At 37.5% G+C, this 20,812-nt stretch overlaps 1 protein-coding gene across 2 annotated transcripts; it reads left to right on the forward strand.

The window, feature by feature from the left end:
• The first annotated feature begins 3,614 nt into the window (after positions 1-3,614).
• Positions 3,615-17,463, forward strand: lactbl1b (lactamase, beta-like 1b). 2 transcript variants are annotated; one of them, XM_028447641.1, is made up of 7 exons: positions 3,615-3,674; positions 6,344-6,512; positions 9,552-9,658; positions 12,946-13,103; positions 14,125-14,372; positions 15,361-15,466; positions 16,485-17,463. In XM_028447641.1, the coding sequence occupies exons 1-7, from the start codon at positions 3,615-3,617 to the stop codon at positions 17,461-17,463; spliced, it is 1,827 nt and encodes a 608-aa protein (XP_028303442.1). The 2 variants fall into 2 exon arrangements, with proteins under 2 accessions (XP_028303442.1, XP_028303443.1); XM_028447642.1 differs by lacking the exon at positions 3,615-3,674 and having other exon boundaries at positions 6,407-6,524.
• Positions 17,464-20,812: the final 3,349 nt, after the last annotated feature.

A 20,812-nucleotide genomic window follows, 5' to 3' on the forward strand; every position in this document is an offset into this window, starting at 1 on the left:
ACCGTTGGCTGATGAAAGTTATTGACAGATTCATCAGCCAATCAGGTGGGTTTGCTTTCAGCCAATCATATGGCTTCTTACATTTTCTCCACACTTTTAAACCAATTGCAGTGCGACCGATATGTGCGCATACGCAGTGTTCCAACAAAAGTGTATATTACCACCCAAAACATGTATACAAGCGTAGGTATATATCAATAAAAATTAGTGAACATAGTGTTGAGGGGAATAAAATTATATATATAAAGCAAAAAAGCAAACAAAAAGTATATTTTACATACATACATTTTCATATACACACATACCATACTCACTCTTCTACCTGCACACTTATACGTAGCAAATATTTTATTTAATTGTATTTATGTATTATTTATTCATGTATTTATTTGTTTTTAAATAGATAACTTAAATGCATTCCTGCAGACTACAGGTTCAACTATGTTTTTCCATGGACTAATTTATAGAAAGCCATTTTGTTGCAGAACATTTGGATTGTCTTTACCAGTAATACGTGTTTATAGAGCTATAGACACACTGTAGCAACATGCAAAGACTGGTGCATATATTATAACACAGTGCTCTGTGATTGGCATAACAATGGGGAAGAATTATGAGTGGACATGATGCATTAAGATTGACTGATGAAATGGAAAAGGTAATCATCCATGAGGGAAATGAGCCAACGATCCGCTGCAAAGGAAAACGTTAAGCACGTGACAGGCCTGACAATATTAGCTCTTTATTCCAAAATAGTAGCTAATATTTCAAATTCAAACATGCTGCTTCATTTCGACTGTGCATTTAAAAAAAAACCTTATATATTATAATATTTTCATGAGCGAACAAACATTCATTTAAAAAGGTAAAACAGCTAACAGTTAGCTAATAGTTAGCATGCTAATCTGCTGTTGTTGTTGCTCAATATGTACACAATTTAAATGTTCTTACTTTTAGGTAAAAAAAAACAATAACAATGACACCTTAAGTAGATAGACTATTTAGGATTGGGATAGAAAAGGATGACCGCTAATGAGCTAGCTCTTGTTAGCATACAGCTTGAGCCCACCAGAGCATTATTTAGACACAAAAATCAAACTTTACTGTTAAACATTCTCCTTATAAAAAGAGCTAGTAAGACAGAGAGTTGTCTAAAGAGAAAAACTAAAGACTAACTTTATGTCATTCATATTTTTTAATCTTATTCTGCATGCAGTGGACAGGAGACACACACTGTGTACATTGTACTCTTACACTTATTCAAAAGCATCAGTTCTTCACGTTTTGTTTTGTGAAAATTGCGTCTGTGTTTCAATGGGACTGACATCACCCTTCATTGGAGCCCATTGGTAAACTGAGCTTTAATTACCATCTTCTTTGTAAACACTGTCTAAATCATTCTTGATGATCCTGGCACATTGAGTAGGTAATGAAGTTCCAGGTCAGATTTATCTTATTACTTTGTATATTGATTCACATTTAATATGTTCACAGACTGAGAAATGTGCTCTAATCTAATGTATCTTCTTTCTCCTGTTATGTTCATCAGTTTTCATATATACAGTCAGGTTTTATGGCGATAAAAAGGATGTGATTTTCACCATCTGAATCATTTCTGTGGTTTTTTTTATCTTCAGATGCAGAGTTGTTGCTGCTTTTTTATTTGATGCATTGACCATATACATTTGAAACATCAATGCAAACGTGTTTATGCTAAAATGGTGTAGAAGCACAGATTGATCCTGTGTATCAAAGCACATCAACACACGCTGCAGCCTTTCATGTGTCCCCCACTGCTCCAAAAGATGTCTGGAAATGACTCTGCTATCATATATCAGCAGTTAGTAGTCAATGTCGGAGTTCTGGTCACTGAGCCACACGGTGCAGACCTCAAACTAGCACTGAGCCTAAAATCCTCTAGAACTGTATTTCCCAACCAGGGGTAGGCGTACCCTTAGGGGTACGTGAGCACATTGCAGGGGGTACGTGGAAAAATTAGCAATTTATTTCCAAGATAATAAAAACATTCTCAGTCATTTCATAAGTCGTTCAATAAAATGGTACATGTGCGCTCTGACTTGTTTTTAAAATGTAAATGCCTGTTTAAAGGGGACAAAGCTCCTTTTATGGTAAATGTCATAAAAGTGATATATAACACAGGCAGGTTAATTGTTTGATTTGTATTTATTTATTTATATTACTTATTATTTATATTTATTCTTATTTTTTTCTAATTTCAACTTCAATATTTTTCTTTAACAATGTAATCATAATATATTAGTATTAATAATACGGTATTAATAATACAAACGTTTACTATAATATTATTTATTATATTTATCATTTTTATTGCCTTGAAAGCAACATCATTTCATGTTTAATTCGAGTTAAATAAGAAGAAAATGCCTGAATATTAATTGTTCAACTTAAGAAAATGAAATAAAATAAATATTCAGTTGTGTTATGTTCTACTTTTGTAGAATCATGAACACGTATGACTGAGGGGGTACTCGTGGTATGACAAAAAGGCTCAAGGGGTACACAAGACAAGAAGGTTTGGGAACCACTGCTCTAGAATCTTCGGTTTGTGACTGAATATAAATGTACGGAAGCAGATAAGGGCCAATTTTGATGGAGAAAATCATTTTGGCCAAATCAAGAATAATGTCAAGATAAAAATGGAAATTTCGCAAATGAACTCAAAATACAATATTGTGATCTACGGAAGCAGACGAGGGTCAGTTCACCATATACGACCACAGTCTCCATCAAAACTGGCCCTAATCTGTTTCCGTAGCTCCTCCATAACCACAGATAGACTGAATGCTCCACCTCTTCTAAACTTTACTGTTTGTTGGCAATATTTATTCAAAGTCCTTAAAGAGATTACAACACTGTGTGTAGGAGCTAAAACAGATAGAATCTCTTCGTTATTAAACCCAGCTTTGAAATATATTTTAACACATTCATCGATACACAGCATTTTGTAGACGGCCATGATCTGCTGTTTGTTGTCATGTGGTGAATTGGCCCTCGTCCACTTCTGAAGATTTGCAAACCCTCAATTTTTATCATGATATTGTATTTTGAGTTCATTTTTTAAATCTTAACTTTAATCTGGGCATGGCAACTTTATTCTAGTTATTTCGACTTTTTTCTTGACATTGCGACTTTATTTTTGATTTGCCCAAAATTATTTTCTCCATCAAAATTGGCCCTAATCAGCTTACATATAATATTGATATGCTGTAATGACTGAGAACAGAGGGACAGACTTAATCTTAATCTTGCATGCTTTATTTTGTCACTTATTTATCTTTTGTTGAATATTGCTATATGTTTATGCAATAGTGTATTATCTGTATACTACCTTCTCGGAACACACAATGCTATGAGCTTTTTTGAAGATACAAAAAACAAATGTCAAAAAATAAATTTACAAAAGTCATTTTAATGTGTTTAACTATGATGTCATATCATCAAATTTTTTTTTACCAAAAATACATTACATCAATTTAGAGTAAAAAGCAAACCAACACCACAGGCTTTGTTGAGAAAAACAGTATCTGGTGTTTATTTTAGTGTTTTTCTGCTACAGTTGGAAAAGTGAAACCATGGGAAAGGTGGGCAGCAAAGTTCTCAGAGAAACACCAGTGGATGGGATCCAACCACAGGTAAAGGCTGGTGTAGTTATCCACACTGTGTAACCTTCAACACTTACACTGAACTATGTGATCCAGATGAGAACTGTGCATGTGTTCTTTGTGGTGGAATGAGCAAGACTGCAGCTCTGTCCATTCAAAGGTTATGTAACTAGGATCATGCTTTCACACTCTGTCACATCTTCACCTGAGCTTCAGATGAGCTCTTTCAGCCAGTGCAGTATAACAGAGCCAGAGGATGTTTCCAGTGATGGAAAAATTACTTTATTTGAAGTGCTGACAAAAAGTTCAATTTAATTAAATTTTATTTTATTTAATTTAATTTAATTTAATTTAATTTAATTTAATTTAATTTAATTTAATTTAATTTTATTTTATTTTATTTTATCAAATCTTCTCTGGGGTTTCAATGAACTTAATTAATCAATTGCTGAATTTTTCATCCTTTAAGATATTTGGATTTCTTATGTGTATTCAATGTCCAGAAACTCAACTCAATCATCTTTAAAACATCTATTCCAGCAAGTTCATTTTGTCTTATTTTTTAATAATATGTTAAGGTTTCATTTATTCAGACAATAGTTTTTCACTTTGACATATTATCTTTAAAACATGCAGATAACATATACAGGATTGTCAAATTATCCTGGAAATTAATTTATACATATTTTTTCATGCCCCCAACAATATACCTATGCATCCCCTATGTGTAAAACACTAGACTTTTCTGCTTTCTCCTGTAGAAAGATCAAAACTCCAGTTATTAATCATAAAGGATTTCATTAATCTTCTACTAGCACTGATGCTCTGTTCAGGGAACTGGACTCAATACCAGGTAACCAGAGTGGAATGTCGGAAAACACACTGGACAGGACACCAGTCTGACAGCCAGACTAAAACAATCACATATACATTTCCTCACATTCACACCTGAGAGGAATTCCAATTGGGAATTTATCAAATATTAAAGCAAAGAATCAAAATGTGACCTTGAATACATAATTTAGAAGGATTTAAAAAAAATGTCCTAAACCATTAAAGGGATGAGCACATGGCTATGAAGAGTGCAGTAAATCTCCATCATCTCATGACACAGATCATATCAGCCAGGCCTGCTGCTGGACTAGTGGATCAGACAGACAAGGCTTAGCAACCACACACACTCAGACTAACTCTAACTTTACTTACTGACACCATGACAGGGATGGAATCACATGCAGAGAGCGTTTAATTTCCTCATTTTCTTTGGTATCTATTGGTGATGGAATATTTAAAGGAACACCGCAGACTTTTTGACCTAAAGAGTTGACCCATATAAGTTATTTTAATCAATTCCTCAGGCCAATATAAAGCTCTTGTCAGTATCAATGCTCCATGCGGGGCTTCCTTCTTGAAATACGAACCATGTGTTCGGAGTGACGGACCGTCTTTGGCCAGGTCATGTGACCTGGAGAATGCCTGGAGAACGTTTCACTTTACAGCAGTCACGTGACCACAGGCGTGAATATCGTCATTGGGCTAAGGCTTTTGCCAGTATTTTTCCGGTCGTGGCCGAGGCAAGCAAAAAGTTTAAGACTGCTTCTGGGGAGGGTAAAAAGACCCGTCCCCCTCCGCCGACCCGCCTTCTACCCGGCGCCAGACACCGCCCAGCGCACGCCGCGTCACCAGTCTGCCACTCCGACCCCTGGCAAAGGGGGCCGACAACAGCGGCAAGGCCAGGGAGTGGGGGGGAGCACCACCGACATGGCGGGGAGAGGAGGGCAGTGGCAGCAGCTGCTCCTCCAGCCGTGGCGTAAGCCCAGCCCAGCTTCACACCCCACCTCGACAGACCCAGCCCTTAGAGCCAATCCTTAACCCTAAATTACAGGTCAACTACTGTATGCAGACACAATCAAAAGACAAGGGAGGCTGGCCCGACTGACTGTTGATTTTTGCGACAATGCTGTGTTTGATGATCTTTTGATATTTGCTAATCTAAATTGGTCTTTGGTCTTTGCTTAAACTCCCCCATTTTAAATATTCCTCTGTTCCTAATCTGGTTGACCATAATTTGGTGCCCCGTTGGGATTGAACACATATTCTGACATTGTGTGAGTCTTGACTTGGTATCAGCCCGTGCAGGCTGTCAGTGGACACCATGAGTCAAAGCTTGGCTAGAGTGAATTGATTTGCGGGGATTAGGGATTAAGATTTCCCCCGGCTGCTTTGGTGGAGTAAATCTGGAGGATTATGATGTCAACGGCCTGAAGCTGCCAGAGAGGAAATTGAATTGTGAGGGACATGAGTGCAGATGACCTGGGAATACAGCACACTGGGAGATTTCAGAGATGGGAATCCATGCCTGTGCCTTTCTTCAGCTCAGGAAAAACTCCACACGATGCCGTCCACCGCCTTTAAGGTGGATGAAAAACTACTTACGAAGCGAAACCGGTAGTGGTTTAAGTTGAGTAAGGTTTCTTTACTTCTGTTAATCCTGCTCTGACCTGTAGGCATCAGGTGGTAAGTACCATTGATATGTTATAGGTTTTATTCATTAAGATCTATTTAGAATTACTATGTGACCAAAAAGATTTGTGATAATTGATCTGTATAGCTGTCATATAGAAGGGAATGCATTTATCTATTGTATTTACAACCAGCTGCAGCACTAACTTATTTGTGCTTCTCTTTTTCTTATCAAGCCGACTCCTGTTGTGGCTGCTCCCGCTGTGGTTCCATTTGAAGGACTCACTAAAAACAACAGGATGAAGGTGAAATGGAGTCAGCTCGGTTTGGTGTTCTTCCTCATCCTCTTCCTTGTGATGACGGGTTGCTTCTTTTGGCAATATCAACTGCCTAAACTCCTCGCTGGTAAGAGACTGGGTGTCTGTGTGGAGACAAGGTTCCTCATACAGATTAATGTTTGCCATGCCTGTCTTTTTCTTTTTTTTTAAACTATGATTAAAGCTGATGGAGACCAGTTTTTTCAGCAGATAAATCCTTCACAGATCAATAAATCCAAGACCATTTGCTTGGAAAAAAAAGAGTAAAAGGTTAAATTAGCAGCTAGTAAATCAGTGTTGATCTCACACTCCCTTGTTGACATTATCGAAAAAGTGTTGCGCATTGCATTATGGGACATAGAGTCCAATAGACAGATGCATTCTTATTGTGATTTCTTGTGTCGGCTCCCAAAAACTCTGCAAAAGTGACTTCCCAACACATTTCTGTTGTTTTCACGCACTGAAAGTTGTATAAAAACAATGGTGGATGCTTATTTTGGGGTTTACACGGAAAGATCCGAATCTGGCCGAAATAAAATGTCGCTCTGAGTGAGATGATATCACACGGAATAGCGGGAACAAACTAGAGCAAAACTAATGTCAAGCAAATTTCTGCCCTTGCTGTCTATTGAAGAAATTACACAATAACAGTAACAATGAAGTAAAAACACTTCTGTTCATTTGTCTACAGCAGTTTTTCGGGGGTACGCAATGGCACTACAGGAGGTACGCGAGAGAGCGTGCAAAATTAACAAATACATTTTTTTTTATTTTCTCTTTAAAAAAGACAATCATAATAAAAATGAAAATGGAAATAATCTTGATTAGAAAATGAACTGAAAATACAAGGGTCTAGATAAGATAATGGAAGAAATATTTAACACAAAGCTGCCCAATTACGTTCAAACTTTTTTCTTGGGAAGAGATGATTGCATCCTGGGAAATCGGAATAAACAATTATTTAGATTATTGGTAACAGCAGCAAAGAAAAACATCACGACGAGATGGACAAACCCTGAACCCCCCACAATGAGTGAACGGATAGACACAGTGAACGAAATACATCAAATGGAAAAAATCACTTATTCACTTAACTTACAAATGGACAAATTTACAAAGATGTGGACCAAATGGGTCTCCTTTATGGGCAAGATGAAAAATACTGAGAATAAAACTGACGGACAAAAAACATAGGTTGCCTCCATCATTGGAATAGGAAACAGTGAGCCTGCTTGTAGCATACGAAGGGCAACACCTTTAAAGTAAAATGGTAAATGGTAAATGGACTTGATTTATATAGCGCTTTATCACCACACTGAAGCAGTCTCAAAACGCTTTACATATCAGCTCATTCACCCAATCACTCTCACATTTGCACACCAATGGGACAGGACTGCCATGCAAGGCGCTAGTCGACCACTGGGAGCAACTTAGGGTTCAGTGTCTTGCCCAAGGACACTTCGACACATAGTCAGGTACTGGGATCGAACCCCCAACCTCTCGATCAGAAGTCGACCCTCTACCACCTGAGCCACGGTCATCAGAATGGTTCCCTAGAAAGGTGTAGAACTTTGTATATTTGTATTCTAATTTTATTGCTACTAAAGTTTTTTTACTTGTTTAGGTTTTATACATCCCTGTTTTGGAAAAAAAAAAAAAAAGTGTATCGAGATCTTGTTGTATTTAAAATGGATCAATCCTGTTGTGATTGTTTTACAACTAATATGTACAGCAACGAATATAATTGTGAAATGTATGTATATATATATGTGCACTGATACTCTAAAAATAAAAAAGAAAATACAAAGGTCATTCTTTGTCCCACACCAGGAGGGAGATGAATGATAAAAGCTATAGAAATAAACCTATTCAGGAGGCATGAAATACTGTTTCATTCCACTTATTTACAAAATGATATTCTTCAAAATGTTCTGTTATCACTCATTCATTCCATCATTGAGCTCTGTAGTTGTTGTTTCACAGTATTCTGAGAAAAAATGTTGTAGTCCGACAGAGGGGGTACTTGGATTCACAAATAAGAGAAAGGGAACCAAAAATGTTTGAGAACCACTGGTCTACGAGACCCCACATCCTGCAAAACTGAGTGTTTACGATGGAGATCAAAACAAAACTTTCGAACAGCAATTTCAACCTTTTCTTTCAATTGATCTTTGATTTATTTGATCTCTGAGGTCTACACTATGTCTAGAACTTTTGTTTCCAACACTCCAACACCTACATTAGCGTTGCCTCTAATCTGTCTCACACTTACACTTACATTGCTACTTCCCTTTACTACCATAAACACAGAAACACCAAAGCTGTTAGCTTTTAGCTCAGTAACTCTGCCCTCCACCACTGTCCAAACTATCTACTGTCAGAACCAGATGCAATAAACTAATGCCACAAACAGAAGGTCAAACAATCTAATCATGGGACCTTCATCTTGTAGTTATCAGCTGAAGGGTTCCTTGACGATAATATACCGTTAGATGACATAAAGACTGGAAAACAGAAGGAAGTTGACAAGGGATGGTCTTTAGAAGTCGCAAGTTTAGTTTAAAAATTGTGAAAATAAAAGTAAAATTCATAAATAATGGTTGGAAAAATCATCTTTTATAGTTCAACACTTTCAAATCACTTTCAAACTTCACAATACGTTATATAAATGCAATGACTCATGGCCCAAAAATGGCAAAATCTATCAGTAATGTCTGTTTATTTCAATAGAAACATGTGGTGTCATATTGTAGAGAATAATGATGTTTCCCAGCATGCACCGATGCCTTTATGTGCCACAAAAACACTAATCTTTCACCTATGGTAGATCTTTTGAAAAAGAACAATAGTAGCATTGAGCTTCAGTGAAGCAAAAACACAGAATTTGTATTCATGACACGTTCACAGCAAGACAGGGAGGTAATATCGTACACATGGTCAAATCCTATTCCACAGGATCTATAGAAACCACCTGGAAGCAGGGAAATTAATGAGGCTTCTTCAAAGCCATTTAGACAAATATCAAGTGGAAATCACAAAAGCACCTGTGATGTCTCAGCGTTTTCTTTCTGTATATTTATATGAATATACAGTATATAGAGATATATTATCTCCTTTTCACTCCTAGATGAAGCAATGGGTCTTAACGACAAATCGGAGATGATGTGTCCCCGCTATCCTGAGCCGTTGCCTCTGGAACATCCCATTCCAAGTCTGAAAGAAGCCCTGGAAAAGGTGAGAGACCTTCATTGTGTATACACTGATGTTGTGTTTTTTCATTTAATTCCCCCCCCAAGTCCAGGAAAATATTACAAGCAATCTGATAATCCTTGACACCAAATGTTTCACTTTACAGTAGGGGATTAAAGATATAGCTGTGCGCTGGAGTGTCTCAGTTATATTCCGCTTCTCTGGCACAAATGGGAGAAACTGCAATGATAGAACAGTGGACGCACAAAGTGGTGTTTTCCCTCTAAATTTAGATCATTTCATTTGAATATATGAATATTATATCAAAGTCTGAGCTCAACAGATAGGGACATATTCCAAATTAGGTCTTTACTCGTATTTTGGTTCCAAATTGCTCACCAGTTGCTCGCATGAGTTGTGTTATTGTGTTTTTCATCGAGGCACAAAAGCATAAAAGCATTTCCCATGGTGTTGAATGCATTTCTATTTAGCTGTTTTTCCTGCAGACCAAACAAATGTAATCCAAGCCCAAAGATGTGTGAATAATGGCTCAATGATGAAGATTTGTGCTTAAAATGTAAAAACTCTAACATCAAAGTAGTGTTGCATAATTAGAATGCTGAGGTTTGAAAAGCATAGTTGAAAATGACACTAAACGGTGTGTTTAAATTGGTTTTAGTTAACGTCTTTTTTAACTAAAATACGACTTAGTTTTAGTCAAAATTTATTCATCATCAAATAAATGACATTAAGATTTTAGTCGACTAAATCTGTAACAGATATAGTCGACTAAAATCTAAAGCATCAGACTTTATGCATTTTTTAACGATTCAATGACCATTGATCAACCAGATATTGGATGTTATTAATGTTTGTAAATGAACACATTTGATGTGCAAAACCAAACATGAGTTTTTATTGGATTCCATCACATGGTTGTAGTTTCATTTTTATTAGTTGACAAGAATATATTTATTTAGTTTTCGTCAACATGTGATTTTTTTTTATTTAGTCGTAGTCACTTGAAAAAATTTAGTCAACAAAAACTATGACGAAAACAAAATGAGTGCCAGAGGTTTTTAACTCCTTTTAGTTCTGTTTGTCACATTTGACTTGTTTGATTTCATTTTTAAAAGGTAGTAACAACAGTTTCACTTATGTTGTTTTACACTTTTAGTCCTTTGACTAAAATGCAACTTAACTTGACTTAAAATTTAGTCATCAGGACCATTTCAGTTGTTCTCTAATTTATGTCAAATAACTACCATTAAGATTTTAGTTTACTAAATCTCTTACAGATATAGTCAACTAAAATATAAACATTTTTTGGAAGATTCAACTGCCTTTGTTCAACCTGATATGTGATGGTATTAATGTTTGTAAATGCACACCACTTCAGTTATAGTTTAATTTTTATTAGTTGACAAAAATATAATGCATATTAATTTATATAGTTTTTGTCAACATGTGTTTTTTTTAATTTAGTCATTGTCCAGTTATGAACACTAGTGCCAGGGGTTTTAAACTCCTTTTAATTCATTTATCACATTTGATTTCATTTTTAAAATGGAGTAACAACAATTTTACTAATGTTGTTTTATCCTCTTTCAACGATAGATGAACATGACAATACAGGTCAGAGACGATCTCTAAAAGCAAATCATAGACAGACAAACACTGTTCATTTTTATTTTAGTCTTTTGACTAAAATGCAACTTAGTTTTAGTCATCAGGACCATTTTAGTTATCGTCCTGTTTTGGTCACATAAATGACATTAAGATTTTAGTCGACTAAATCAGCCACAGATAGTCGACTAAAATACAAACCAAAGGAGTTTATGCATTTTTTAATGATTTAATTACCATTGATCAACCTTATGTGTGATGGTATTAATGTTTGTAGATACAAACAGATTTTATTGACATGTATTTTTTTAAAAATTATTCATAGTCCCGTTATTGGAGAAAACTATGACATAAATCTACTGCTCACAAACATTTGAAACTGAACTATGATAGGTTTGTACAACAATATGTTCTCCCAGTCATTTTTATTCGGGGCCAAATCAGGACTAATTTGGCCCACGGACCTTAAGTTTGACACGTGTGTTCATGGATGCGTATATTACCACATTGCCCAGTTCAGATATGAATGCAATAGTCCTTGGGAAATTCTAAGTAAATGTATATCTTGTTTTTTTTTATCTAGACGTGTTAAAAATGAGCTCAATAATGGTGAAAATACTCATGAAAAAAACCAGTATGTTGTGGTCTGAGCCACTGGAGACCACCATGTGTTCAGGATGTTGCTGGTTTATTCAGGGATGTGAGGTTTCCGAAAGACCCTCCTGAGTTTCTCTGTAATTCTTTGTGTAAATGAATGATCATGTTGTTCCATAGGTCTGAGGGGAACGTTTCATGTTCAAGATGAAAATTACTGCAGTTTATCAGTGAACGTGGAACTTATAGAAAATGTTACTGCTGTGTAATTCTTTGCATTCCCAACACAATAAATTAGAATTTGCTTTGTTAGTTAAAGGTTCCCGCATCATGCTCTTTATCACCCATCTCCATTTGTTCTAAGAACCCCAAAAACATAGTATTTGAGGTTTATTTTCCCAAACTCGCCTATTTTCCAGAGTGACTTTCTGAGCAACTCTACACAATTTGCGGCCTACTTGTGCATATTCATGTGTGGGCGTGTCTATAGACGGGACACTGACTTCCCCCTCCCCGCATGGTGACGTAGGGCCAGAGGACGGCCCGCCCTCCTCCCACCCACTCCGTAGCCAAGTTCATGCTGCTTTATAAACACAGACAGAGCGTGAGGGCGGGGCGTTCACTGGTACATACATAGACTGTAGAAAATACATACATAGCACTGCGTGAAGGACGCTGACATGCTCACCTTTGTGGGCGTGTCTATTTACATGTCAATCACGGCAGAGAGCTTCCTGGAGGCGCGGCTTCTCCAGCTCAGTGCCGCGTCAAATTTGTCATCAAAGTGGGAACGCGTCATCAAATTGGAGCGAGGTGTTTGTGCTCACCCTGCAGTAAGAAAGGAGAATATCACCCTCTAACTAACGATTGAGGGAATCAATGAAAAAAACACTTTGAGCATGTGTATGAAGCCATAATAGCACTTTATGATGTTTAAAGCACAGAAAAGTTGATTTAGCTTAACATGGGCCCTTTAAAGCTAGTTTGATTGTTGTTCCGTGTGATTCTGGTGGGTTTCCAATTACCTGTGTGGGAGAATCAATTCAACCTAATCAATTTAGGTATTTCACATTGTTAGATTAATCGTATTGCTTTGTTTTATTCTTTTCTAGGTGGACGTTCTGCTCCGACAGAGCATCAACACCGTTAGCCTTCCTTCTCTGTCGGCCATTGTCATCCTAAACGACACAGTTTTATGGACAGGCAACTTTGGAAAGAGGAATGGGAGTGACCCGTTTTCCGGACCACCGACCGAATACACAATCTACCGGTAAGAGTTAAGAAACCACATTTCAGAGATATTGGACTGGTAGCTGTCATGGTCTGCCAGGATGTGTGTTTATTTTTGTCTGTTTTATATTTGAGGCCCTACTGTGTGTCTGATAGATAAATAGATAAATAAGGCAAAGCAAGGGAAATGTAATTATATAGTGCATTTCATATACAAGGCAATTCAATGTGCTTTACATGATTAAAAAGTGCAACAGAAAACTAACAGTTTAAAAATCAATAAAAACATTAAAATCAACAGTAAAAAAATAAATCCACAATAAAAATATTTTTAAAAAATCTCCTATGCAGTAGAGAAAAATTTAGAGATTAGATTTAAAAATGAATGTATAGAAAGCATGTATTTATATGTAAATTAATTCCATTTCCCAATGTTAGGCGCTGGAGAAGTTTACCTGTTTAAATACAATAAATGCTAAAATGGTTGAATAAAAACCTAATCTGCCTATTCTGACTCAACGTGTACGCACGTACCTGTGATTAAATACTGAGAAGAGGTTTGGTGTGTAGTTTTCATTGAATAATTACACTCCTTTCAGTGTGAGACGCTTTAGCCCACACATGTTTATTAAATCATGACAACCTTTAGCATGATGGGTTCCGTCATTATAGCTAAGCTTCCTTTAAGTGAGGTGTGTTTGTTCCTGGATACACAAAGAAGCTTTAAGGCAGGGCTGTCCGAACTCGGCCCGCTGCCCATAATTGAAAATGTTATTTTTATTTAAAAAATAATAATACATTTATGGTTTTCAACCATAGGTTGTGTAGAATAACAAGGGACATGAGATTAGCTTGAATAAAGGGCTATAAGCAGCTCCAATTGATGCTGTTCTGGTTTGGCTTGTGACAGTTTAAACTGGTGTCTGAATGGAGAATACTTGTTTCATGGTTTCTAGATTTCCACATGTTCAAAATAGGCAGTTATCATTTATATTTTGGTCCATTACAGCAATCATGGTGGATACAGAAGTCAACTGCACCATGTGTTTCCTTCTTTTCAGGATCGCCAGCCTATCCAAGATATTTCCTACTTTAATGTTATATAAACTTTGGGAGGACGGAAAGATCGGTTCCCTCGACGACCCTTTGGAGAAATACGTGGAGAACTTCACCATCAAAAACCCTCTGGGGAAGAGTCGAGACTCTGAGCTGAAGTATGTGACGGACGGGCTGATATTTCTGGACAGCGGTGAGGTACAGATTCGCTCCTCATCCGTCACCCTGCGCAGGATGGTCAGCCAGCTCTCAGGTATGAATATTAATCAACCCCCTAATGACACACGACTGTGATCTGTGGGTTTGAGGAAATGAAAAGCAGCTGAGTTTTCAATTTGTCTCTTCAAAGAGGTGTTCTGCAATCCGCAAACAGTAATTGTTGTTAAAAGAACTCAAAATGTTTCCAAAATCCTGCAGTTTTTCTCAAATTATTCCACAAAATCTCCCCAAATGAAATAAAATTTGGTCAAAAAAACATTAAATCAAAGCACATTTAAGTATCTGTCACTTATTGCTTGGATATTTTTGATGCCTTGCAGCGAGAGGGACTGGGACAAAACTTCAGCCCTGGCATTTTCTGTTCAAACCAGTCCACTACATTATCAGAGACGCCACGTAGAAACCGTTATTAAAGCTTCTATCTGGAGTTTTTGAGAGAGTGTCTCAATGTCCCGCCCTCAACAGCTGCCCCTGCCTCTGCCAATCAACCAGAAGCTACGCCTCTACGTTTGTGCAAGCGCATAACGGAACATAAAGTCGCATAACTACAAAAAGAAATATCCCTTTGCTCCTATTTTTTGTTCATTTTTGCAAGTTCTTTTTGACACTTCTATAAAATGTTTGTCCTTTCTTTAATTTTTTGGCCACTTTTCATCCAAATAAGCTAACTTTTGCCCAGTAAATACCAATGGTTTCCTTTATTCCCTACATTTTTGTTCAACATTTGTTCCCTTTTTCACTATTTTTTGCCACATTTTGCCCTTTAAAGCTACCCATTCCCATTACATACCACCTGGTTCCTCTTAATTTGCCCATTTTTGGTCACTCCTGAGTCCTGACTGCTTCCCATTACATACCACCTGGTTCCTCTTAATTTGCCCATTTTTGGTCACTCCTGAGTCCTGACTGCTTTTGGCCCATTTTTGTCACTTTTCACTTTTTTCTTGCCACGTTTAGACCGTTTTTGTCCACCTGTTGCCATGTCTGCCTCCACACTTTTTTTATGACTGTTTTTGTTTTAGGTCTTCCAAGGAGACTCCGAGCCACAAACCTGCTGTGGAAAGGAAGAACACAATCTGCAATCAACCTGCTTCAAGATGACGTTCTTGTCGCAGATCCAGGAACAAAGTGAGTTTCTAGTGTTTATTGTCAAATGTTTCATTTCCCATGTTGTTGCTGCACGAACGGGAAAGATTAGAAATACATTAGCAATTTTATGTCCTGACTTTACGAGCTCACTTTGTTTGTTAATAGTTCACAAATGACACTGAAGCTATTTGTACTTATTGCATATAACTATACATGCTTGAGTTGCCTTCTAATGCATAAACTCAAGTTGTCATTAACCCACCCCCGCTCATAGCTACTAAAAATATTTTAGGATAATGTTATTTTGTGTTCCATAATGTTGAGTTTTTAACACTTCTCTGATCTGACAGTTTATCTTGTTAAAATAGTGGGTTTGATACAGTAACGTTGGTTTACGTATTGTCTTTTTTTTTTTTTTTTTTTTTAAATAAAAAGGCAATTTCTACATATGTATGTATGTAGTATATGAATGTACATATGAATACATATGAATGTATGACGCAGGGCTCAGCTCTTCCCTGCACTGCCACTACTGATCATACAAGAAAGCAAATAATCACATTAGACAAGTGAATCATCCTAATAATGATTGACAAGCCACAAGAATTTTTGAATCATGTTTAGACCTGAGACATGCCATTTGGTGACCAATCAAACTGCTTAATCACTTTTGTATTGATTAGGTCTATTTTTTTATATATACAGTATATATACATACTGTATATATATATATATATATATATATAAAACAGTTATATACTGTAGATTTTTCTCTAACATGATAAATAATTGTGATTATAATTGTGTTTACAATGTAGATCAAAATAATTGTGGTTATCATTTTGGCCCTAATCGTGCAGCCCTAATGAGGATATACATTTCTTCCAAGCCTTTAAAGAGTGAATCAACATGGCAGCATGATCAGGATCACTGATCCAGATAATTGATAATATCTGGCAACTATCTGGCACTTGGTCGAGGTCTTTAAGTGCACTTCTCAGACATATTATGTAATATTGAATAATCAGAATTTGACTTTTTTTTTTGTTCTTTCCAGATGTCACTACAGTAATCTTGCCTTCTCTCTACTCGCTCACGTCATGTCTGAACGTGTGGCCGGGGTCGACTATCAGCGTTGGATTACGGACAACATCCTTGATCGTCTCGGGATGGAAGACACAGGATTTGACCTGACCCCGGGTCTGCAGACCCAGCTGGCAGTGGGAGTGTACTCCAATGGAAAACCCGCCCCACTTTACGACCTGGGATGGTACCGGCCTTCTGGTCAGATGTTTTCCACCGCTGCAGATTTAGCAAAGCTCGCCATGATGCTGCTAGGCTCTTACCAACGCAAGCTCCTGGAGCCTGACTCTCTTAAGATTATGTTGACGCCACTCTTTAGATGTGATAAGGACTACTTCGCCAACCGTACAGGAACCCCATGGGAGGTGAATGAGCTGATGGGCTACGAGGTGTTACGTAAAGATGGTGATCTTGATGGCTACTCTGCCACTTTCTCACTGGTTCCTAGGTTGAAGCTTGGCCTGGTTGTGCTAATGGCCGGCAGCCGGTCTCAGAGCCAGGATGTGGTGAAGAAGGCCTACAGCTTAATTGTGCCAGCCATAGAAAAAGCCTTTAGAGTGGCCAAGAAACTCCTCATGGCTCCACCGAAGCCGGAGCCTTACATTGGTTATTTCACCTACAGTAACGTCACATTCTATGAGATCAAAGCTGGACCGGATGGAGTTCTGACCATGCAACAGTTTGGACCTCAGATTGAGGAGCTGATCCCTGAAATGTACAGGACGATTAAGCTCAACTACTTGGTGGAGCGGGTGTTTAGGGTGGTGTTTGAAAAAGAATACCCCTGTGTTTTGCGGCTGGGCACTGCGTCTGTGTCTCTTGAAGCCCAAGATGGTCAATTATTTAACTTTTACCTGTTTGATAAGCAAGGTTTGTCACCTGGTTTTGATGCTCCTGGACTGAACACGTACAATGTGGTTAGAATAGCTCGCAAACCTACGTTCTCCACCTAACCTGCTAAGGTGTTGTGGCCAACAGACTGGTTTACAGTGTAAGCTTAACATAATGTACGTAAGGGGAAGATGCAGTGAATATTGGCAAAACTTGTTAGGGATCTCTGAGAGTATTTTGCTTCTCTTTTGTAGAGATAACAAAAATCCCAACATTCCTACTGCACCATTTCTTTGTGCTGAAGAAGAATGTATTTGTCAGTTTGTCAAGTTGCCTCACTGCCCTCATCCTCCTTCAGTAAGACTCTTAAGGGTGCATTCACACCGACGTATCCTTGAGCGCTTTAAATGCTCTAGGATCTAGGTTTGCTTGGATGGTCCTCCTCGTTTTGGCGGTGTGAAGGAGCAAACAAAGTCTAGAGGGGATCACACAGAGCGAATTTTAGAGCTATTGTTTCTGTTGGTCTCGGAGCATTTCCAAATGAAGCCTAGGGCTATTAGGAGCTCTGTGAACGCAACCGCTCTCAGAGTGGATCAAACACAGAAAGTATTGGCGATGACGAAGCGCAAAAAGCATTGTGGGAGAGCCAAAACAGGGCTTTAAAACCACGGCAAATTGTTTCTGCTCCATTGTTAGATGTTGTGAAAGGACAAATGGAAAAGTTTCTGCACACTCTTAACTGCTCGCTTTGACCCATTTTCAATTCTGACCTTGGTCATTTTCATACGTGGTCCTAAATCCGATACATTTTTTGTAATGCAACTGCAGTCTGGATGGCCAAGGCGCTTTCTGTTCAACTCCTACGTTGTCATTACTGTTGACTCCGACTCTGCATCCAAACAGTCCGTTGTAAAGATAGTAGCAGCCGTCACCGCAAACGGCAAGAGCGATAAACCTGGCTCTCTTCTTTTTCACTCTCCTTAAAGTTATGAAGTGCTAACGTCTGTTGGAAATAAAACTTCTCACGCCCACACACAGTCCTGCACTGGACGCCTCCATATTTACTTCCGTAAACACTGTGGGGTCATGGATCACCTTAGGACCTCTTCTGCACATGCGCATCACTTCAGTGTCGCATTCCGTTCATACTCCAAACTGATTGAAGACGCCCTCAAGTGGTTAGCTCATGAATCTGCACGATAGGCTGTTTGGAGTGGATCAGAAGTTGTGTTCTGAATGCAAACCGAGCCAAATCAAGGTGATAATTCAGAAGGAGTCCGGGACTGAAATCGGTGTGAACGCACCCTTAATGAACACTCACAATGTGGTGATGCAGTGCTTGTGTTTTTTCACTTTCGTATTTACTTGACGTTTACATCGTAGCAATGTTTTCTGTTCTTAAGTGTTTTTGAGCTGGCAAACAACAGAACAACTCAGTCCACCACAGCCTCCAACACCAATGTAAATGAACCACTCCTGTAAAAAAGTCAAGAAAGTGCAAATAATCACCTTCTGTTTGCACTGTTGGTAACACTTTACTTAACGTTTAATCCATATTGGCTGACATGACACTGTTATTATTATGACATGATACCTGTCATTAGCATGAATAAGGTGTCATGTAGACTGTCATTAAGTGTTGTTTGTTACCCTAACCCTACCAAACACCACTAGATCCCTCCACCTAACCCATAAAATGCCAACATGGCTCCAAAGGTGTCACAATTTAGCGAACTACACTTATTGACAGCCTTCATGACACCTTATTCAGTGTAACGTCAACCTTATGTATAAAACTTCAAATAAAGTGTGACCAATATCTTTCCAGTGAATGAAATTGGGGTTGGTGTTGTTAAATCCTCAAGCAACAGAAGGAAGTGGTTGAAGGGGTCAAACTTGAAGATTGTATCCTTTTCATTCAGTAAAACTGGTAAAGCAGGCATGACGCTATGCATTGCAATGTTCTCAGTGTTCTGAAAAAAGATGTGAAATTAGACAAAAACATTTGTCTAATGAGATCTGGTCACTTCTAAACCTGAAATACGTCACTAATGTGTCAATCAAACCAACTGTGTGTGTTTGACTTAAATGCTGTTGTTCAATTGTTTTTTTTTTTGTAAAATCTTAAAGCGATCAGAAAAAAAGAGACGCAATGCAGTGATTGATCAGGAATAAACCTTTGTATTACATTCATTAATGTAACAATGCTGCATTTAAAAGGCATTGACATGAAATAGCTTAGTAATAACAGCATGGTGCATATCTTTACAGCTTTTTAGAAGAACCTTTGCACAGTAGCTACATTCACTTTTCCACTGCTCGCAGCAAATGCATGGATCATCATGCCACAGGAGACAAAACAAGCTCAGCAGTACCATGCGTACAACTCTACATTCTTTGCTTACAATATTCCCAAAAACACAGAGGAACAGGTTAGAATGTGTTTTGCTTTGATTGTAACCCTAAGACATAGGATGTAATTACAAAATAACACAACAGGTGCAGTGTGCGGGCACTGATGACTGTTTAAAATTCACATTAACAAACAAACGTGTACAGATCAGCATTTTAATCACATAAAGTAAGCTGATAATAAAAGCTTCACATTTTTTTACATTAACATTTCGTTCAACCTCTGATTTGGTTATAAAACTATTTTATTTTATTTTTTTATCAAAGGAAATGACTTTTAAGTCTCAACAGTCTAAAACAAACTCTACACACATAATAGTATTTTACAACAATTATAACATCACATTAGGTTGTGTAAACTCCTGTCCTGATGGTTTTAGAGATATTTTTTTGGCTGATATAATGTCTTTAAATGAAAACCTACATGTTAAGTAGGCTTAACTTGTTCATTCCATGTAGATATATAAAATGTCCTAATGTGAGGTAGGTAGGGAGGGAAAGAGGGGATCTACTGTATATATCTGTATCAGTTATAATCGAAAATCTGAAATTGAACGCTACATTATCGGCATATGCGATATCAGCAAAAATCTATTCTCAACCATTCCTAGTTTTAATAGCTGTCCTGATGCTAAAGATTGACTGGTTATCAGGACTTCTTTACAGCTAAAAGGTGACGCTACAAGTATTTGGTTTGGAGTCAGAGTGAATTTTATCAACTGAAAATGTTTTGTCATTGTTTTTTTGTCGACAATACATTTTCAGCTGAAGATAAAATGAAATCCAACCATGAAAACATGACTAAAATGCATGACGAAACAGGATTAAATAGATTTCAGTGACAAAAATAGATTTTACCCATAGAATTACTAAAATGCTGGCCCAAAACATTAATGACAAACTTATTATTTTTTATTTTGTCTGCACTTTTGCTAAAGACTATTATTATATCACCCTCAGATCATATGATTAACATGATGGTAACCTTTGTAGTGCATGTCCAGGATTGTGAGTTTGACTCCTTGTCGAGTTCAATTCCTTTACATTTTTTTTTTCCTA

Source organism: Gouania willdenowi, chromosome 5, assembly GCF_900634775.1.
Source record: "Gouania willdenowi chromosome 5, fGouWil2.1, whole genome shotgun sequence".
NCBI lineage: Eukaryota > Metazoa > Chordata > Actinopteri > Blenniiformes > Gobiesocidae > Gouania > Gouania willdenowi.